Here is a 17399-nt window from a genome sequence, read left to right as displayed (position 1 = left end):
TGCGCGCGAGCGTTAAGCTCAGTCTGGCTAGAGGTATTTGGGTACTACGACTGTCGGAGTATAAGAAGCATAATCTTGTTGTTTTCCCTTTTTTTGAGTAGATTCTAGTGCGCTGAATAACCAGGACTTCAGAATACGTTAACAAAGATTGTATAAATTGGTATGTGGGCGTTAGAACTTGATTTCGATGGTTTACTTTATTAGATCAACAGAAACCTCAATATTGTTGGGCTAATAAATTCGAAGATCCTGCTTTCACGGAATAGTGAAATAAAGGAGCAAGCTCGACGTAATCTATAGCTCTCTTAATAGCTTGTGTATAGTCTCAACCATAATTTGCAGCCAATTGAAGTCACTGACATGTACGCGTCTTTGCACTCAATTCATCTCAAATTTTCCAATGAAAAGACTCAATTCTTAAATTTTCACCTAAATCCTCCCCTGCCATGCCTTTTTACTAACTTCAAGTTTAACTTCCTCTCATAGGCTGCCGTGTCTTCAGTTATCTATGCATATTAAGGTTCGCGATATCTGGATAAGGATTGCACTGAGAAGCACTGGCCTTAAAACGTCCAGATGAAATTTGTTGCCTTGATATCTGGAGGCAAAGACTCCTTCTTCAATATCATACAGTGCAAAAGGCAAGGCCATGTGCTTGTGGCTTTGGCCAATTTGCACCCACAGAACGAGGCCCAGAGCGAAACCGACTCCTTCATGTTCCAAACAGTGGGGCACGATATCGTCGGCTACTACGCCCGATGCATGCCTCTGATTCCTCTATATCGACAGGCGCTTTCTGGGGGCTCGACTAATGTGCAGCTCGAGTACTTGCCAACACCAGATGACGAGATCGAGGATCTATATGAGCTTTTGGCCAAGGTAAAGGATGAGCATCCAGACATCGAAGGAGTGAGTTGTGGTGCCATCTTGTCCCATTATCAAAGAACAAGAGTGGAGAATGTCTGTGAGAGATTGGGACTCACGTGTTTAGCATACTTGTGGCAGAGAGATCAAGCTGAATTGATGCTGGAGATGTGTTCTCTGGGTCTTGACGCACGATTGATCAAATGTGCTGCTATTGGACTCAACGAGACTCATTTAGGCAAGCTGATTACCCATATGCTTCCAATTCTCACCAAGCTCAATCAAATGTACGATGTTCATATATGTGGAGAAGGCGGTGAGTTCGAAACCTTGGTATTCGATGCGCCTTTCTTTGAGAACAGGCTAGAAATTTTGGATCAGGAGGCCGTTGCTCATTCTTCTGACTGTTCTTACCTCAAACTCCTGGTAAAAGTTGTGGAGAAGGATCATTCAGACTCTGTCACTGAGGGATCATCAAAGGAAGACGAGAACACAATTCGAAAGATGCTACATGGGGAATTTAGTGCTATACTGAAAGGCATCAAGGCTGAAAAGGCAATCTCAATTCCTGATGTCAAAGAGTCGTCATTTTCGTTGAGTCCAACCGTTTTCAAAACACCCTTAAGACTCTACATCTCAAACGCAGTCGATGCAGCTTTAGATGTTCAAAGCCAAACGCAAAACATCATGACACATATCACGAGTATTCTTAGAAGCAACGATGCCTCCATAGCTGATCTTCAGCACGTTACCATTTTGGTTCGTGACATGGGAGACTTTGCTAAAATTAATAGTGTTTATGCGTCTTTTTTTGCAAACACCTACTTGCCACCATCTCGTGTTTGCGTCCAAACCACTCTTCCGGAGCCTTACTGTCTACAAGTTTCGTGCATCGCCCTCAAGCCTCCAGTGGAGACAAGACATGGGATACATATAAGATCTAGGTCTTTTTGGGCCCCTCAGAACATTGGGCCCTACTCGCAGGCAATCGTTGAGGTTCGTGATTCGTTCAAAACAGCCACTCTCTCTGGTCAAATTCCGTTGCAGCCTGCCAATATGTTGCTCTTTGACAAAGATTTGGTGACTGCGGCCATACTTAGCCTTCAACATCTTTACAAAGTGAAGTCACTCATCAGCGTGAAACAGTTGGCTGCGGCGGTGTGTTTTGTGACAACTACCTCCCCACATATTGTTTCTCAAGTGTGGCATGACTACGTACAAGAGGTTGAATGTGGACAAGACTTTGTGAACCGCCTCATCATCGCCCAAGTAACAGGTTTGCCCAGAAACGCTCCCATTGAGTGGGCGGGGTTGGCCTTCGAAAAGGTTGTCAATATGTATGAAGATGAAGACGAGATCGAGGCCCCTAGGTTGTTATCATTGGCCACTGAGCAAAAGGAAAAATTTAAAACGAATATTGTCAGTGTCAATGAGAATTTTAACCTTGTCAAGATGATGGGCAACGATATCAATGCTGTGATCGACTTCCTCCGCAGTCCTGCCCTCGGCAACTCCCATGTCTCCGTCATGACGACTCTCTCAAATATACACAAACTTGTCGCTCTAGGTCTCCCGGCAGAATGGATTCCTGTCGTCAGAGTCTGGGACAGCGACTGTGAAGAGTATGAATATGCAATTACCTGGGTAGCGTAGTGTTGCGGAAGCTCTTTTTCGCAGCCATTTTGGTCGCGCACAGGTGCCGTGAGAAAAGTTGTTCCATGAAGGCTCTGCAGGCAAGGCGATGATTTGAATATTAGAACTACGACTTCCTTCTATAGAAATCATGTCTAGTCTACGACCTCTTTGTGGGAATTTTGGTCGACTCTCCGTACAGGACTTGATACCTCGGAGGGGCATCTTCGTCATGAGCAGTGAAAGAAAGATGCGACCAAGGAGGCCTGCTGCAAAGCCCAAGCTACCGGCAAAACGAGTGCCTGAGGTACGTGAGAGGACACCCTCAAAAGAAGAAAAAGCACAGCATTTGGAGCATATCAGACGAATAAAAGAGTTCAAGAACCTTACAAAAAGTGTAAATCAGTACCTACAGCATAAGACTTTGGCTACTCGTGGGGGCCACATTGAGGAAACAGAGCTTATCGAGGAATCCCTGCCCATTGAGGAGAAAGCCGACGAAATTTATCAAGCAATAAGAAGTAAAGAAAACATCACATTCACAGACCAAGAAAAGAATGACGACAACTCAGTGGTTTTCAAATTTGAGAAAACCACTCCAGCAGTGGAGCTACCAGACACCATCAGGGATAAACTTGGCCTCTCGGTAAAATATCTTCTCACTCAAGAGAATCAAAACTGGGACTTATTGTTATATCAACTTGAGAAGGAGGGAGGATTCAAAGATCTCCCGGAGAGAGATGTCCGCAAGCTTGTGTATGCTGTGCCTAGAGATCAACTTCGATACATATTTCCAAAGATCGAGGAACTCTTGGAAGCAGCAGGGATGCAAAAATCTCCCAAAATAATCAATGCATATATGAGAAGTGTTATTCACCGCAACTCAGTTGACCGGGTTGAAATGCAAGAAGTTGAGAAGTGCATAGACACTATCAGACAGCTCAATAAGAAGGGAAAGCTTGGTCGTGAGTCATATGAGATCTTGGTGGAAGCATACGGAAAAAACTCCAACATCGATAAGGTGAATGCCGTTATCACCGAAATGAAAGAACAAGGTTTGGAACCCCTGAAAGTTGTCTACTCCAACGTCCTTGCCACATGTGTCTACAAAACTAAGTCTCATGCCACAGCAGTCCTGCTCTTCGACTCAATGAAGTTCTTTCTGCAAAAGACGCAGCCGTCAACCCGTGAGTACCAAGACATCATTGTTAGTTACGTCAATAATGACGACATCGAAAAGGCGTTAGACTTGTACCAGGAGATGCTAACTAATCGGGTGGAAGTCAATCAAAAAATTTTGGTTGCATTGGCAAGGGGGTGCGTCAGTCGTGATGAGCTTAAGGCAAGAGCGTGGGATTTTATGTTTGAGATACACAAGAGAGGTTGGACTCCTACTGTCCACACCGCCGAATACATGCTCTATTTGGCCCTGAAAGATGGTGACTTACCACTAGCCCGTGTCCTTTATCAACAGCTTAATTTGGCAAATAATGCCAATCCACGTTCATTTTCGTTTCTTCTTCTCGCATATGCTAATGCTTCCCTTGATACGGACGTCCCAATGATAGAGTTTAATGACACAGGTCGTCGTTTCCGTCACAACATCATCTCTAGCACTGACCTCACAGCCAAAATGGATGATCCTCAAAAGGCAATTCCATTCTTGCCAATACAAACTTTTACTTCACCTAAAGAGGTTTTGGCCGAATCTAGCGCTGTCATGGCACATTCGTTGATGATGAACAATCTGTTGATCAACATCGAAAGTGTAAACACATTCCTTAACATAGCTGCAAATATTGGTACGCTTGAGGAATTCCGCGATAGGTTTAATCAGTTCACCTACTTGGACCGTGAAGGTATTCCGGGAACAAGAAGTATCATTGAGCCTGAGCAATGTTTGGAGGTTGAAGAGCCGCAGCATGTTGATCAAAGAGCTTCAAGTGAGAGCACGGCCCTCGCTAAATCACCGGCACTTCAAAGACTCGCAGAGCACTCCAATAATCAATTGAAGGTCCCCAGGAATACAATCACTTACCTTATAGCCCTCAAAGCAGCAGCTAAGGGTAATGACTATGCGATGGCTCAAACTATGTGGACTGAAAGAGGTCTTTATCGTAAGTCTGTTCACTGGAGCAAGCTCTCCAGGGATGAAAAAGATAAACTTGATTTTGATTTTGCCATAACGATGGTGAATTGTTTGACGCAATTTGGTCTTTTCGATGATGCTCTTGCTATAATTATGAGTACGGAGTATCAATTCAGGTGGAAAAGACATCATTTTACCCAATTATACAAAGCAGCCGTCGAGATTGGTAATAACAAGATAGCACTGACCCTTCGAGGAATTGCTAAGCGGTCTCAGATCAATTTTGAGGGAAAGATAAGAAGACGTGATTATAAAAAATATGTCATGGAAAACGGTTTTTGATATATAGACCTTACTAATTTACTGTACATATAACGATGCATACGATGCTATTTACAAGTGATGATGCTGATGAGTCCCTCCTTTATAATTACCTTCTTGATAGTTCTTTCATCCACAAATTTCTTAACATTGGGTTCTGCAAGTGCAATATCAAGAACTTTTTCATCGGGTTCGGAAGCTAGTGAACGGAGCGCTTGCATGGTGTGTCTTGCCTTTCCATCAACGAAGACGTTAAAGTTTGTGTATGGAGAAGCTATGGGCTTAGAGGAAGGAAACCTTTGTTCTAGAACGGAGCTAACCTGCTTCCCCATACTCTTGGCCAAGCCCTCCCAACACTCCTCTGAAATCGCAGGTGTGACCGGAGACATCACTATCAAGAGTTTCTTGTACGCGTCAAGCACTAATGCAGGGTTTATGGAGTCTTGCTTGATCGCATTATACAAGGCATTCGTCATTTTCATATAATCTGAAACGATGGTGTTGAAGGATAGGTCAACGTCAACCGATTTCGCAATTCTATTCGTGTAGTGACGTATGTCGTTGTACAACTGCAATTCGGTTTCAGTAAGTACGATTTTATCGTAGGTGACACCATCAATTTCGATGTCCTTGTATTCTATTCCTCCAGCAGGAGAAACATGATCTTTTGATGCGATGTTGATCACCGCTTCTTTTAGGTTCAAAACCTTTTTAAGCCATCTTTCGATTCCCTGTATTTGGTCCTCATTCCAATTGAGTTGATCGGAGATTGGGGCTGAGAAGAGAATATGGGCTCTTATGGCGTCAGCACCATATGTTTCGATACACTTTGCCGGATCTACCCCATTATATTTCGACTTCGACATCTTTTCATAACTCACACTGGGAAGTAGGCCACTAGCTTTTATTTTGGGTTTGCTAGGGTCTGAGAAGTCTAACTCATCTGGTTTTAAAAACCTTCCATTCTCAGGATCAGTGAAGGTTTTGCCATGAACCATACCCTGAGTAACGAGTCTTTTAATTGGTTCATTGTTCATTTCGCTTCCACTCCACAATCCAATGTCGCCCAAGAACTTAGCAATGAACCTGGAGTAGAGAAGATGTAAAATAGCATGCTCCACACCTCCCACGTAAAGATCGACAGGCATATTGCGGGTCGCCTTCTCGGTGTCAAATATTGCTTTGTCATTGTGGGTGTCAAGGTATCTGAAAAAGTACCATGACGAGTCAATAAAAGTATCCATGGTGTCTGTGTCACGCTTAGCTGGACCACCACACGAAGGGCACTGCGTGTGAATGAAGGACTCGAGTTTGTCAAGAGGATTGCCATTACCGAAGCTCTTACCGTCAATTGGTGGAAGCAAAACAGGGAGCTTTTCATCAGGGACGGCTACAGGCCCGCACAGGTCACAGTGAACTATTGGAATTGGAGCTCCCCAATACCTTTGCCTGGAAATAAGCCAATCCCTAATCTTGAATTGTACAGCGTGGCCACCGTTTTTGGTTGATTCAAGCCATTCCAGGATCTTCTTGCCTGCATCAGTACATTTCATCCCAGAAAGTTCACCTAAGTCGTCAACCCCACCCTTTAAAACAGTCGAATCATAAACCTTTCCTTCCTTTTGAGTAAACAAGCCATCTAATGCTGCTGCTTTCTCCTTTTTGGAAGGTCCGACTGTTGGTCTCACGGGAACACCTGGCTGATGGATGTCCCAAAAGTCATTGTCGCGTTCATCATGAGCTGGACAACCCATAACAGCACCTGAACCATATGATCCTAAGACGTACGGGGCGGCGTAAACTGGAATGTCATAGCGAAGGCTTGGCGAGCCGTGTACATCAATGGGAATTGAGGCTTTTACGCTTTCAAGCTTAAACCCATTCTTGGAGTTTGGATCATCATCCTTTTTCATCAACGTTATGAACTCTGCCAATTTGTTGTCAGTCTCCGCACGTTTTTTGACAATTGGATGATCCAAAGCTAGAGCAATGAACTGAACACTAAACAACGTATCTGGTCTTGAGGTAAATACAGTGATGGAATCTTGATGGGCACCATTGCAAGGAAACCGAATATTGGCACCGTGGCTTTCACCGATCCAGTTTCTTTGCATCGCTTTCACTTTTTCTGGCCAATGATCAAGCAAAGCTAGATCCTTTTGAAGAGCGCTTGCATACTTAGTGATCCCAATGAACCATTGCTCCAAGGTACGCTTCTCAACTTTAGCACCCGATCTCCAGGACCTGCCCTCCGAGTCGACCTGCTCGTTAGCCAACACTGTCTGATCCACAGGGTCCCAATTGATTTCTGCGCCTTTTCTATAGGCCAAGCCATGCTTGAAAAGAAGTGTGAAGATCTTCTGCGTCCACTTATAGTAATCTGGAGAGGAGGTATTGATCTCTTTATCCCAATCAAAATCAGCTAGCATTAGTTCCATTTGATCCTTCATTTTACTGATATTCGTTTCAGTCCAGACAGCAGGATTGATTCCACGCTCGACGGCAGCGTTCTCTGCTGGCAAGCCAAAGGCATCCCAGCCCATCGGATGTATAACGTCGTATCCTTTTAATTTCTTGAAACGAGAAATGACATCACTAATCGTGTATACTCGCTGATGCCCCAAATGTAGGACACCAGAAGGGTAGGGAAACATCGATAGACAGTAAAACAGCTCTCGTTGTTTTGCTGAATTTTGGTTGTCGTTGGATCTTGGAGGTGACTCTTTCCATTTCTGTACCCACTTCTTGTCGATTTCGTTTAATTTGAGCTGTGTTTGAGGATGTGAAGAGGATACAAAAGAGCGAGCAATGCCTAGTGAGAAGGACGCCCTCGTCAATCCTTGTGACATTCGCTCTAATTTTCTAAGACTGTTGTCTAGCGCTATATTTTCAGCCGTTGTCGCGGTAGAATTCTTGATACTATAAGCGCGCAGTGCAGGAATATCGTCTCTTGTACTGCTTCTTTTTCGCAGCCACCTATACCGGTTCCCTGCTCTGGGATCTACTTCGACCTTTGCTTTGCACTTTGCCTCTTTCACGTAAATAAGCCAACGGCCTTAATGAAGAGAATAGGAGATCACAGAGCCCGGAGTATCCAAGAGTATCGAGCTTATTTAGTATGCTCACTTTGATTTCCGAGTAACTCTTCTTGAGCCATTGTGCGTCTGGAGTCTGTTGTAATTGAGCCACTGAATTGGCAGAAAGAGGACCTGGATGCCTGATTGTAATATCCTCAGCTTCATCTTCGAGGATCCATAATATTTCAGCAACAAGGTATGAGAAGCCAGGACTGTGAGACAAGCTTCCAATGCTCTTGAGCTCCATAAGATCGGAGTATGTGAAGAAGTTTAGTCCAGCTAACTTTCTTGCATATTCGGAATCTAAGAACATTCCCTTGTTATGGGAGCCCTCTTCAATTTTGAATGCCAGGTCAAGCCATGTAAGGTTGATGGAGTCCATTATATAAGCATGGCGCAAATGCAAGACCTTGCCATCCTCCTTGAGTTTGAGCGATCGGAGGAACGCAATGAGGCCAAATGCTTCAGAAATCACGAATGGGTGCATCGAAATGACCATCTGGTACATCAACGTAGGACCCGGTATGAGCCATGAAGGCTCATCACCTTCGGCAATCTCGCTTAAATTGACCTTACGAAGGCTTCTGTAAAAGCACAAAAATTCAATTTTTGTTTTTAAAGTAAGCAAGCGCCATCTCACTTCCATGATGCGATTGAGACTTTCACTTATATGAAAAATTATCGGACGTACCTCTTCAAAGAATCCGTACTCACTATGAAGGGTATGCCATTTAATGACCACATTTGACGCCACCTGTAAAAAAATTTGGAGATATTCAGTGTTATTGTCAGCTTCCAATGCTTGAAGCACCTCTTCGAATAACTGCTTGTTTGGTGGAAGTACCTCCAAGAGCATTATGGACCTAATCAAATCAAGCTTGTGGGTTCGTATTGCTTTCAGCATGAGTTCTGTAATCTGATCGAAATTGCCCATCAATGCGAGAGACCTTATTTGATCGAAGGCATGAGTTGACGTCAGTGAATCAAGGGCGTGGAATTGAGAGGCTTGAATTAGCTTCTTAATGACATGCAGATCGTTGTGGCCAAGTGCCAAGTGAAAAATTAAATAGTACTTCCTGAGTCTTTCGTTTGTCATGTTTGTAAAGTTGAACAATGATCCGGGGTTTGCCATGGAAATCTTGTCAAACTCATCGACCAAAGTCCGAAGAGACTCGACCGACCCAATAGATATGGAGTCTATTTCAGATGAAGAAGACAATAAGTCTAGGTCATTGATGCTCTCCACCGCAACTTTCCTCTTTTTGAGAGCTGGTGTGGAAAAAAGATCAAAGAGCCTTTGTACTTTCTCCTTCACTTCCCTGGTCTCCCATGCCACTTCACTGGATGATGATAGACATTTGCTCAAACGTGACACTATATCATGGTTTGGATACAGAATAACAATTGACTTTGCCATTTCCAAGCTTCTGATGTCAGGGCCCCCGCGGAGGTCCAACGTAGGGTGTAGCCGTCTCATATACGCAAGAAGAGCCTTGATATGAGAATCAAATGGGAACCTCACGGCAAAATCTAGTGTAGTTTTGACATGCCAAGGCTTGAGCGATGATAATCCCTGTCCTGTTAAAATGTCTTTTGCTTTTCGTTGTTGAGAAAGCCCAATGATAATTAGAGTTGTGATATTTGATCTCAGGTATTCAAAGGATAGTAAACCAAATAGCAAAGGAAGCAATCTGTGTAGCTCTACAAACAATGCCCTGCCAAACAAGTGCAGCCCGCAAATCAACCATTCCAAAAGCAAATTTTGTGTGTTAGGCGGTAGTCTCTTCAGCTTAAACTGCTTTCCATCTTTGAAGTATACTTCGGACACGCCAATTGCACCTAGTATTCTGCAAATGACATCAGTTGATACCAAATACTCTCCATTTGGTACGAGACATTCCGAGATCAAACTCAGTCTGAAAGAGTTTCGTAACGAGTAGTCAAAAACGATATCTAGTACCATGTTTAGCTCTGGCTCAGTGAGCCCTTCTTGCAGGGCAATGCGCCTCAATTTCTCAAGAGCTTCCTGGCTTTCAGATGATCTCTCGAAAAGCTTCCTTAGATTTTCAGAAACTTCATCCAGTTGATGCATCTCTGTGGAAATAGGTGTGATGGAAGGTTGATGTAAACAAAGCATCACCTGCATGAATACGTTGGAAGGAAGCGAAGATGGTGGAGGATGATACCTTTGGGCCTTTTATAGAAAGACTTCCAATTGATGTTATTTGTTTATGTTTTAATTGTGTCAACGTAATTATATTAGATCTACTTTAGACTGGATTTGTTACACTTTTCCGTTCCCATCGCCAGTATTGTGGTAATCTATATAACGCGATAGACTAGCGTCGCGTTCAAAGACACCAGTAACTCTGTATTTGACTCTAGATGAACCTTGGGTTTATCTTCAAATCTCGTTTCGCCTGGCTCAGATCCCTCCTGCCTCTCTGTACCAGCGCACACCACGGTCAAAGCTCACCACGCAGAGACCCTCATTGGAATCACCACCAGCTCCAGCTCTAATTCCTCTATTGATGAAGGCAACGCCACTGCAAACACTGCTATCTATGCTTTCGTCGTGTTCAGTGTTTTCCAAGTCAGTGACGTTGACCTGAATGGTAGCTTCACGTTCACGGCTTTCAATATTCCATACCCTTATGCATTTGTCGAATCCACAACTGGCTAGAAGCAGGCCGTCTTCATTGAAATCAAGACCCATTATCCACCCCTCATGTGCAAACCCTCCGACAGTAGTTTTGGCTGAATGTGACGACGTGGTTAACGAACCCACACTCTCGCCGTACTCCACATCGTAAAGCGTGATCAGACCGGCAGACTGGTTGTCTCTGGCAACAGCCAAAAGTGAACCACCAGGAGAGAATTCAAGAACACGAGGAACTGAGCTAGACCCTATGTTCTCGGCGATCTGAAGGTCGGTCGAGTAAAAAGTAAACAATGCTTTGAGACCATGCAAACTGAATACAGCAACATCGCCGGAAGTGTAACCCACAGCTACAAGGCCCTCAGGTCCTTTTGACACGCCCAAGGAGTTTGGAAATGAAGCATTGTTGACTGTGATGTGAAGCTCGCCTAGTAACAGAGAGATAACGATCTGTATCTTGCCATCTTCATCCTTGACATTTAAAGCATACACTGCAGCCAGGCCACTAGCTTTTGTGGCAATGAACATATCCTGCTTTGACTTTGGGTCTTTGTAAAAGCCAGGCGTCCAGAAGTTAGCTTTAAATGTGGATCCGGTGGGTAATTCGGTGAAGGTTTCAAGGTCATCGTTGACGTAGTAGCGAAACCTGATGGAGCCATCGAAACAGGCAAAAGCCAACAAGACAACCTTGTTTGTCAGATCTGGGGGAATATTCTGGTATGCAGCAACATGGTGAATGCCGATCGGGTCTATCAATTTCCTCACAACATGCTCCGATGGATTGTGGACTTCGTCTTTCTTGTTATCCCAGAAAGCCGCGTAGCCGTCACTGGAAACCGTGACAGTGTATTTGTCTGTCATAGCCACCCCCAGAATATCCAGCTGGTGGGCGTGTGACGCCGTGACTGTCAGAATATACTGCTTTCCCATGTCTAGATATATTTACTTTTGTCGTGTAGTCGAGGTACTGTGAGACAAGTAGTATGCGACACTAGTTAACGTAGACTGCGCACACACCATTCTATAAGGGACAATATAGAAAATCCACCCATATATATGTAGCCCTCTAAAATAGAGGAAGAGTTTAGACTAGAAGCCTTCTTCTGCTTCCAAAAGTAGTCATGGCTTTCAACACATGTATAACATTCCCTTTTACTTGTCCCTCTATGCTGGTTGTTTTCCACTATAAATGGCTGCGAAAAAGCTGCGAATCACAGATCCCTCCCATTCTCTTCTTCTTTCACTTCATGTTCAAAAAAATTTTTAGACCGCCGTCTTCTACCTCTAAGAAAGTGGACCAAGGCGAACAAGGGTCACCCCTTTCGGCCGACATTGAGCAAGTCCCTCCTGAGCAGAAACCATTGTCGACAGACATGGCAGCCTCCTCGGAAAAGGAACCTCCACAGCCACATAATCTCTCTCAGTTCTCTAGCGTTGAAGCCTTCGACATCAGCATCGAAGATTTTGACCCTTACTCTGAGCCTCAGAAGATGCGTCGCTCCAAGAGCTTCTCTTATCAGCCTGCCTCTAAGGAGGAGCTTGGATTCAAATTGCCTAGGAGCAAGTCGGTGCACTTTGCTGAGCTTGCTAGACCTTCGACTGTCAGAGGACCTTCTGCAGATGAAGCGTCACTGAAGTACTCTTCAAGTGTCGACGAAGACAAGGGGAAGCCCGCTATTCCCCAGACTCTTTTGGGCATTCTTCTGACCGGAGCTTCCAAGCTGATCTTCAATAAGAAAAGTACTGTTGTGGACTTAGAGACAGAAGGGGAAAAAGATGCCGAGGGGTCATTTGAAAAGGTTGTTTCAAAGAAATGCCCGACTAGCCCAGTGATCGTTGACGAGGTTGCCCTTCAGAAAATTGGCACTCAGTCAGACAAAATACCAGAAAACAAGGATCATGATCATAGCGAAGATGTATATAACAAACTTTCTACAGTTTATCTGAAGTACTTTTCAAGTTTGAAGTTGGATGCTGTCGACCTTGATGGGCTTGTTGCTAGCATTGACTCGGGAATCGAGAATGCTGTCCAGGAGACACGCTTCTGCAAGGACCTCCTTCGGGCCGCCGAGCATAAAGCCAAAGATGCTGAAGAGGAGGCTACTGGTTGGAGGAATTTGTTTGAAGAACGAGACAAACAACTTGAAGATCTCGACAAGCGGTCCAAAGAAGACTTCGCCAACCTCAAGAGGCTTCACGAAGAAAAGGTGAGAGAGGTAACAACTCAAAACTCCCTTGTCGATGACCTGACTCACCAGCTTAAAGCTATCGACAAAGATAGTGCTGATAACATCAAGGATCTCAACAATAGGATTCATGTTCTTGCGAATGATAGAGATAGCTATGAAGCCAAGATGAGAAAGATGACGCAAGAGAGAGATGCCCTTAAAAGAGAGTTAGAAGAGATTGAAGGTAAGCTAAGGGAAAACATGAAGATGAAGAACCTGGAAATAAGCAGGTTGAGAAGTAGCAACGAAGCTTTGAAATCGGGAAAAGAGCTTGCGGATATCTCTTCCAAGGTAACTCATGAGCTTGAGTTGCAATTGCAAGAGTGTACCAATACAATAGAGAGATTAGAAGTCTCCAACGAAGAGTTAAATAGGGCGGTGGACATTAAGAATTTTAGAATTGAGGAATTGTTGGCATCGAGGGGCAAGTTGGAGGACTTAGTCTCAGTTCAGGAGGAGAAATTGAAAAACTCGATGTGTGAAATGGCTCGCTTCGGAGACTTACTTGAGAATTGTCAGGACGATGCTTTACAAATGAGATCAAAGAACGAGCGGTTGCAGTCGGAGAAGGAGGATATGCTCCGGACCATGGAATCGTTGGACAGCCGTATTAGCGAAAACTCTAAGGAGCTCCTATTGGCAAGAGTCCAAGGTGAAGATGCCTCAAAGCAACTCCAAAGCGTCACTCTCAAAGCTAATGACAAATACGCCGAGTACCGTAACGAGGTGGAGAGATTGACAGGAGAAAACAAGAAGCTCGAGGATGAGCTCACAAAGAAAATTTCGTTGAATCATGACCTCAATGCCGATATCAAGAGGCGTAAAAAGCACTTTACAGTGTGCCTTGATTGCCTCAAGAAAGTCAGTTGGTCTAACGACTTCGCAGTGGAGGCCTTGAGGAAGTTACTCAAGAACACTTACGAAACCTTGGCACCTGCCTTTCCCCACGGCTCAATCTCAGAATTTGCCCAAAACTACTATGAAGTCTTCAGAATCAATAGTTTTACTCCCCGCAATCTGCTGGTCATTGCAAACCTTTCTACCTCCATCGTCGAAGTAATGAGGCAGGTTGTTTCTACCCACATCGATGTGAGACAAGCGTTAGAGGAGGAGAGGCTGATTCGGAAAGGGTACCAGAAAGATGCATTGTCTGTCATTTCCAAAATCACAAAATACTACACCACACAGGGGGACGTCTCTCTTGTCTCAAGAGCAAAAAGCACTGCTAAGTTAGTTCCGAAAAGTATCGACCAGACTTTCTGTCTTGAGGACATCATTCGGTCCAAGAAAGCCAAGGAAGGTACAGGTGACCTTTCTAGGTGATAAGAGGTCAGCTCTGGTTCAAATCTATGTATTTATCAATTTTTGTTTTTATTGTCAAGGTTCGTGTTTTTCCCATTGTCCTCATGTAAGGTTTATAAAGCTCTGACCTGGCTGTAAATTGGCTGCGAAAAGCTTATAGGCTTTGTAACCCCGTTTCATTTCACATCCGTAAAATTATCTACAAACCCATAAAGTGGATATTCGACCAAAGCTACATTAGAATCTTATGCAATACAACATCCTCAACAGATTGCCAGAAGCAGGTGTCAAAAACTGGTATCTGGTACTAGGTGCTAAGTCGAACCAGATGTGGGCCATGGCCCACCTGCTGCACACCAAGGAGCTGCCGACGCCACCAACACCACAGGGGATCCTGGTACGGGAGGAAAATGGCACTAAAAGAGTATCCACAGCAAGAAGGAAAAGAGATACAGTGAAGATGATATTCTCAAGTTGGATGTCATCTTGTAGTGTCACGGGCTCTGAGCAGTGTGGAGCAGTAAATGATGCCGGTTCAAAGATAGTGCCCCAGAACTCCAAAAACAGGAGACTTGTCACTAAGGAGGAGAAATTCGCAAGAGCCGTCAAAGAGTCGTCTATTCGTGAAAAGCAGCAGAGTTTCTTGAGCCCCGGTAAAATAGGGAGGGGCCTCACCACCACGGAGGTTAGTATGATAAACTGCGGGAACAGCTCAATAGGGCCCGGAATTAATAATGGGCAACCAAGTTGAGCCATATATCAATTGATAATTAGCATTTTGAACAAAAATTCGATAGATGTTTTGCAGTTGTGTGGACCCCTAGAAGCTTATAGTCGGTGCATCCTGCATTCTGTGAGGGTACATTTTGATGATTCTTCACCACCTTTATACGTAAGATCGTTCATCAACAACACCAAATGCCGTCATTTGGACAGTCATTGGCAAGTAGCAACTCTTTTCGACACTTTCCTCACAAAAACATATCCTGCTTTGCCAACAGGGATGATCTGGAATTGTTTTTTGCTTCGGGTGGGACACTCGTCGCTGTCGACTTGACTACAAAAACGCACCCATACAAGGTGTTGGACATTGGAGCGACGTACGAGATTAGAGAGATCAAGCTCAATCCTATCAAGACCTTATTGGCGTTGATCTGCTTGCAACATGTGATAATTGTTGATTTGAAAGACATCCCTTATTCTGATCCCAATGCTTCGTGGCAACCGCTCAAGTTCGTCGTTGGAGGGTCAGACGAGGACTTCTTGTCTGCAACGTGGCATCCTGCTAATAGTACGTCCACAGAGATCGTGGTGCTAACGAAACTGCGAATTCAATCCTTCGACATTTTCTCTTTCAATCATTATAAACAATTCGACAAATCACTTGTTGAGCTTGGCATAAAAGATGGTGCCACTTCGATAGCATTCGGCTCTTCCTCAAGCTTACCAGGCTCTTTGACTCTTTATGTTTGTACATCAAGTGGTCATATTCACTGCATCTACCCATTTTTGCACAAGCAGAGAGCTATCAGAGCAACCATAGCCTCAATAGATCTGTTTGTCGCTGAAACACAGGAACTTGTCGACTCCATATTGCCAAAATACCCTCCTCGAGTCACTGCAGGGCACCCTTCGATCAATGACTTGTTGACACAACTCAATTTTGCGACCCATCTCAAAGAGCAAGCGAGTTCTTTGCTGTGGCCGTCCTCAAATTCTCAAAAATTTCTTTGTTTAAAACCCATGGAGATTGGCAGCTTCACAATTGGTCCTTTAGCGCAGGTGCCCAAAGGTTCGAAAATTATACTGACTGAAAGCTCAGAGTCGATTATCGTTGCCTACAATGATACCTCTTCTCAATTTGAGATTGCATATTTGGCTCAGTTTAGCCCACTTATCATGACTATGACATACGACATATCTAGACCTGAACAAGCTAACGGTAAGTCTAATGCAATGAAAAAATCGGACGGTTCGAAGTATGTGAGGCCCAATAAAGGCTTTGGTTTTGTGGTGGATTCAGACGACGAGGCAGACACAAATGATGAAACACAGCTTCAAGAATACAACAAAAACTGGGAGTTTTATGAACTTAAAATAAAATGCATGAAGTTCATTTTAAACTTTGGGAAACTCACAGTTTTGGCCAGTGAGGCGTATCACAAGAAACTGCAAAACCCTCTGCATATCAAAGCCATAAGCAATGGCAGGCTAGTAATTGGTGCTGGCACTACAATCCTATTGGCTGACTATAATGAATGGTTATCGAAGCTTAGGAGTGATTTCCCTCAGGGTGCAGAGAAGTTTACGTGCTCTAAGTCGATATTCACCACCGATGAAGCAATCAATGCTTTTGATCTCATTGATGACACGATAGCGGGATCTGGTATTCATATACTTGCTGAGCTAGTTGGCGGAGGAGTTATTGTTGCTCCAATCCATACCCACGAGCACAAGAAAGTTCATCCCAGACCAAAAGAAAGTATGAGCAGCAGGTTCACACCCACAACTATTCGTGAAGGCGGCATTTCGTGTCTGGACTTGAAGAAGCTAATACCTGAAATGTCAAACTCTCCACCGAAGTTTACCAGTAACCTGAGAGACGCGTCTGATCTACTTGCTTTGACAAAAATCTCAGATTTGATGAGGTCAAGAGTGTTCCAGCTCTCCAAATTCATTGTTGCTCTCAATTGCAAGCTAGAGATTCAGCAGCAAAGAAACAGTTTCCATGGTGAGAAGCTTTCATCTTTCAAAGTGATCTCTAATTACATTACTAGAGAAGCCCAATACAGTTCTCAAATAAAAAACTTGAAAGATCGTCAGATGCAGCTTGAAAGCCGTGCAAAGAAAGCATACTTAAGCATAATTAACCGCCTTGAAGCTATCAAGCAATTAAGACAAATGCCGCTTTCCAACGCAGAACAATCGTGGTTCCGTGAATTGAATGAACTCGCGACAAAATTGAAAAGCACATCCGAGCCTGAAGGCTTCGGCACTAGACTTCAGGCTTTCGTCAAACAGTCCAAGCAGTTGATAGAAACACTCAAGCAGTCGCCTCCCACTGATCAACTAGAGCGTAGCATGTACCTGTTGCTGTTGAATAATAACGTTCTCAACGTGGGACAGCATCTACTGACACAGGCACAACTTATTGAACTGGTCAAGGAGAGACTTCGAAAAAGCATTGAAAGCTTGCAAATAGTGACTGGCGTTTAATCAGAGTGCAT

At 44.1% G+C, this 17399-nt stretch overlaps 7 protein-coding genes across 7 annotated transcripts; 4 read left to right on the top strand and 3 right to left on the bottom strand. All coding sequences in view use genetic code 12, as the record gives it.

Annotated features, from left to right (window-relative positions):
• Positions 1 to 576: 576 nt before the first annotated feature.
• CJI96_0000930 (diphthine--ammonia ligase) lies at positions 577 to 2517 on the top strand (the record flags this gene model as incomplete). The annotated part of the gene is made up of 1 exon (XM_029032290.2): positions 577 to 2517. One exon carries the CDS (start codon positions 577 to 579, stop codon positions 2515 to 2517), a length of 1941 nt encoding a protein of 646 aa, XP_028892605.2.
• Positions 2518 to 2728: 211 nt separating this feature from the next.
• Positions 2729 to 4927, top strand: CJI96_0000929 (uncharacterized protein; the record flags this gene model as incomplete). The annotated part of the gene is made up of 1 exon (XM_029032289.2): positions 2729 to 4927. The coding sequence occupies one exon, from the start codon at positions 2729 to 2731 to the stop codon at positions 4925 to 4927; it is 2199 nt and encodes a 732-aa protein (XP_028892604.2).
• Positions 4928 to 4974: 47 nt separating this feature from the next.
• On the bottom strand, positions 4975 to 7755 carry NAM2 (leucine--tRNA ligase NAM2; the record flags this gene model as incomplete). Its single annotated transcript, XM_029032288.2, has 1 exon — positions 4975 to 7755. The coding sequence occupies one exon, from the start codon at positions 7753 to 7755 to the stop codon at positions 4975 to 4977; it is 2781 nt and encodes a 926-aa protein (XP_028892603.2).
• Positions 7756 to 7882: 127 nt separating this feature from the next.
• Positions 7883 to 10075, bottom strand: CJI96_0000927 (uncharacterized protein; the record flags this gene model as incomplete). The annotated part of the gene is made up of 1 exon (XM_029032287.2): positions 7883 to 10075. The coding sequence occupies one exon, from the start codon at positions 10073 to 10075 to the stop codon at positions 7883 to 7885; it is 2193 nt and encodes a 730-aa protein (XP_028892602.2).
• A 333-nt stretch (positions 10076 to 10408) lies between these two features.
• SKI8 (SKI complex subunit WD repeat protein SKI8) lies at positions 10409 to 11572 on the bottom strand (the record flags this gene model as incomplete). Its single annotated transcript, XM_029032286.2, has 1 exon — positions 10409 to 11572. One exon carries the CDS (start codon positions 11570 to 11572, stop codon positions 10409 to 10411), a length of 1164 nt encoding a protein of 387 aa, XP_028892601.2.
• A 317-nt stretch (positions 11573 to 11889) lies between these two features.
• On the top strand, positions 11890 to 14193 carry CJI96_0000925 (uncharacterized protein; the record flags this gene model as incomplete). Its single annotated transcript, XM_029032285.2, has 1 exon — positions 11890 to 14193. One exon carries the CDS (start codon positions 11890 to 11892, stop codon positions 14191 to 14193), a length of 2304 nt encoding a protein of 767 aa, XP_028892600.2.
• An 897-nt stretch (positions 14194 to 15090) lies between these two features.
• Positions 15091 to 17388, top strand: NUP82 (linker nucleoporin; the record flags this gene model as incomplete). Its single annotated transcript, XM_029032283.2, has 1 exon — positions 15091 to 17388. One exon carries the CDS (start codon positions 15091 to 15093, stop codon positions 17386 to 17388), a length of 2298 nt encoding a protein of 765 aa, XP_028892598.2.
• Positions 17389 to 17399: the final 11 nt, after the last annotated feature.

This window comes from Candidozyma auris, chromosome 1, assembly GCF_003013715.1.
Source record: "Candidozyma auris chromosome 1, complete sequence".
Classification (NCBI taxonomy): Eukaryota; Fungi; Ascomycota; class Pichiomycetes; order Serinales; family Metschnikowiaceae; genus Candidozyma; species Candidozyma auris.
The sequence above is the reverse complement of the archived record's forward strand: the minus strand, read 5'-3'. Positions and strand labels throughout refer to the sequence as shown.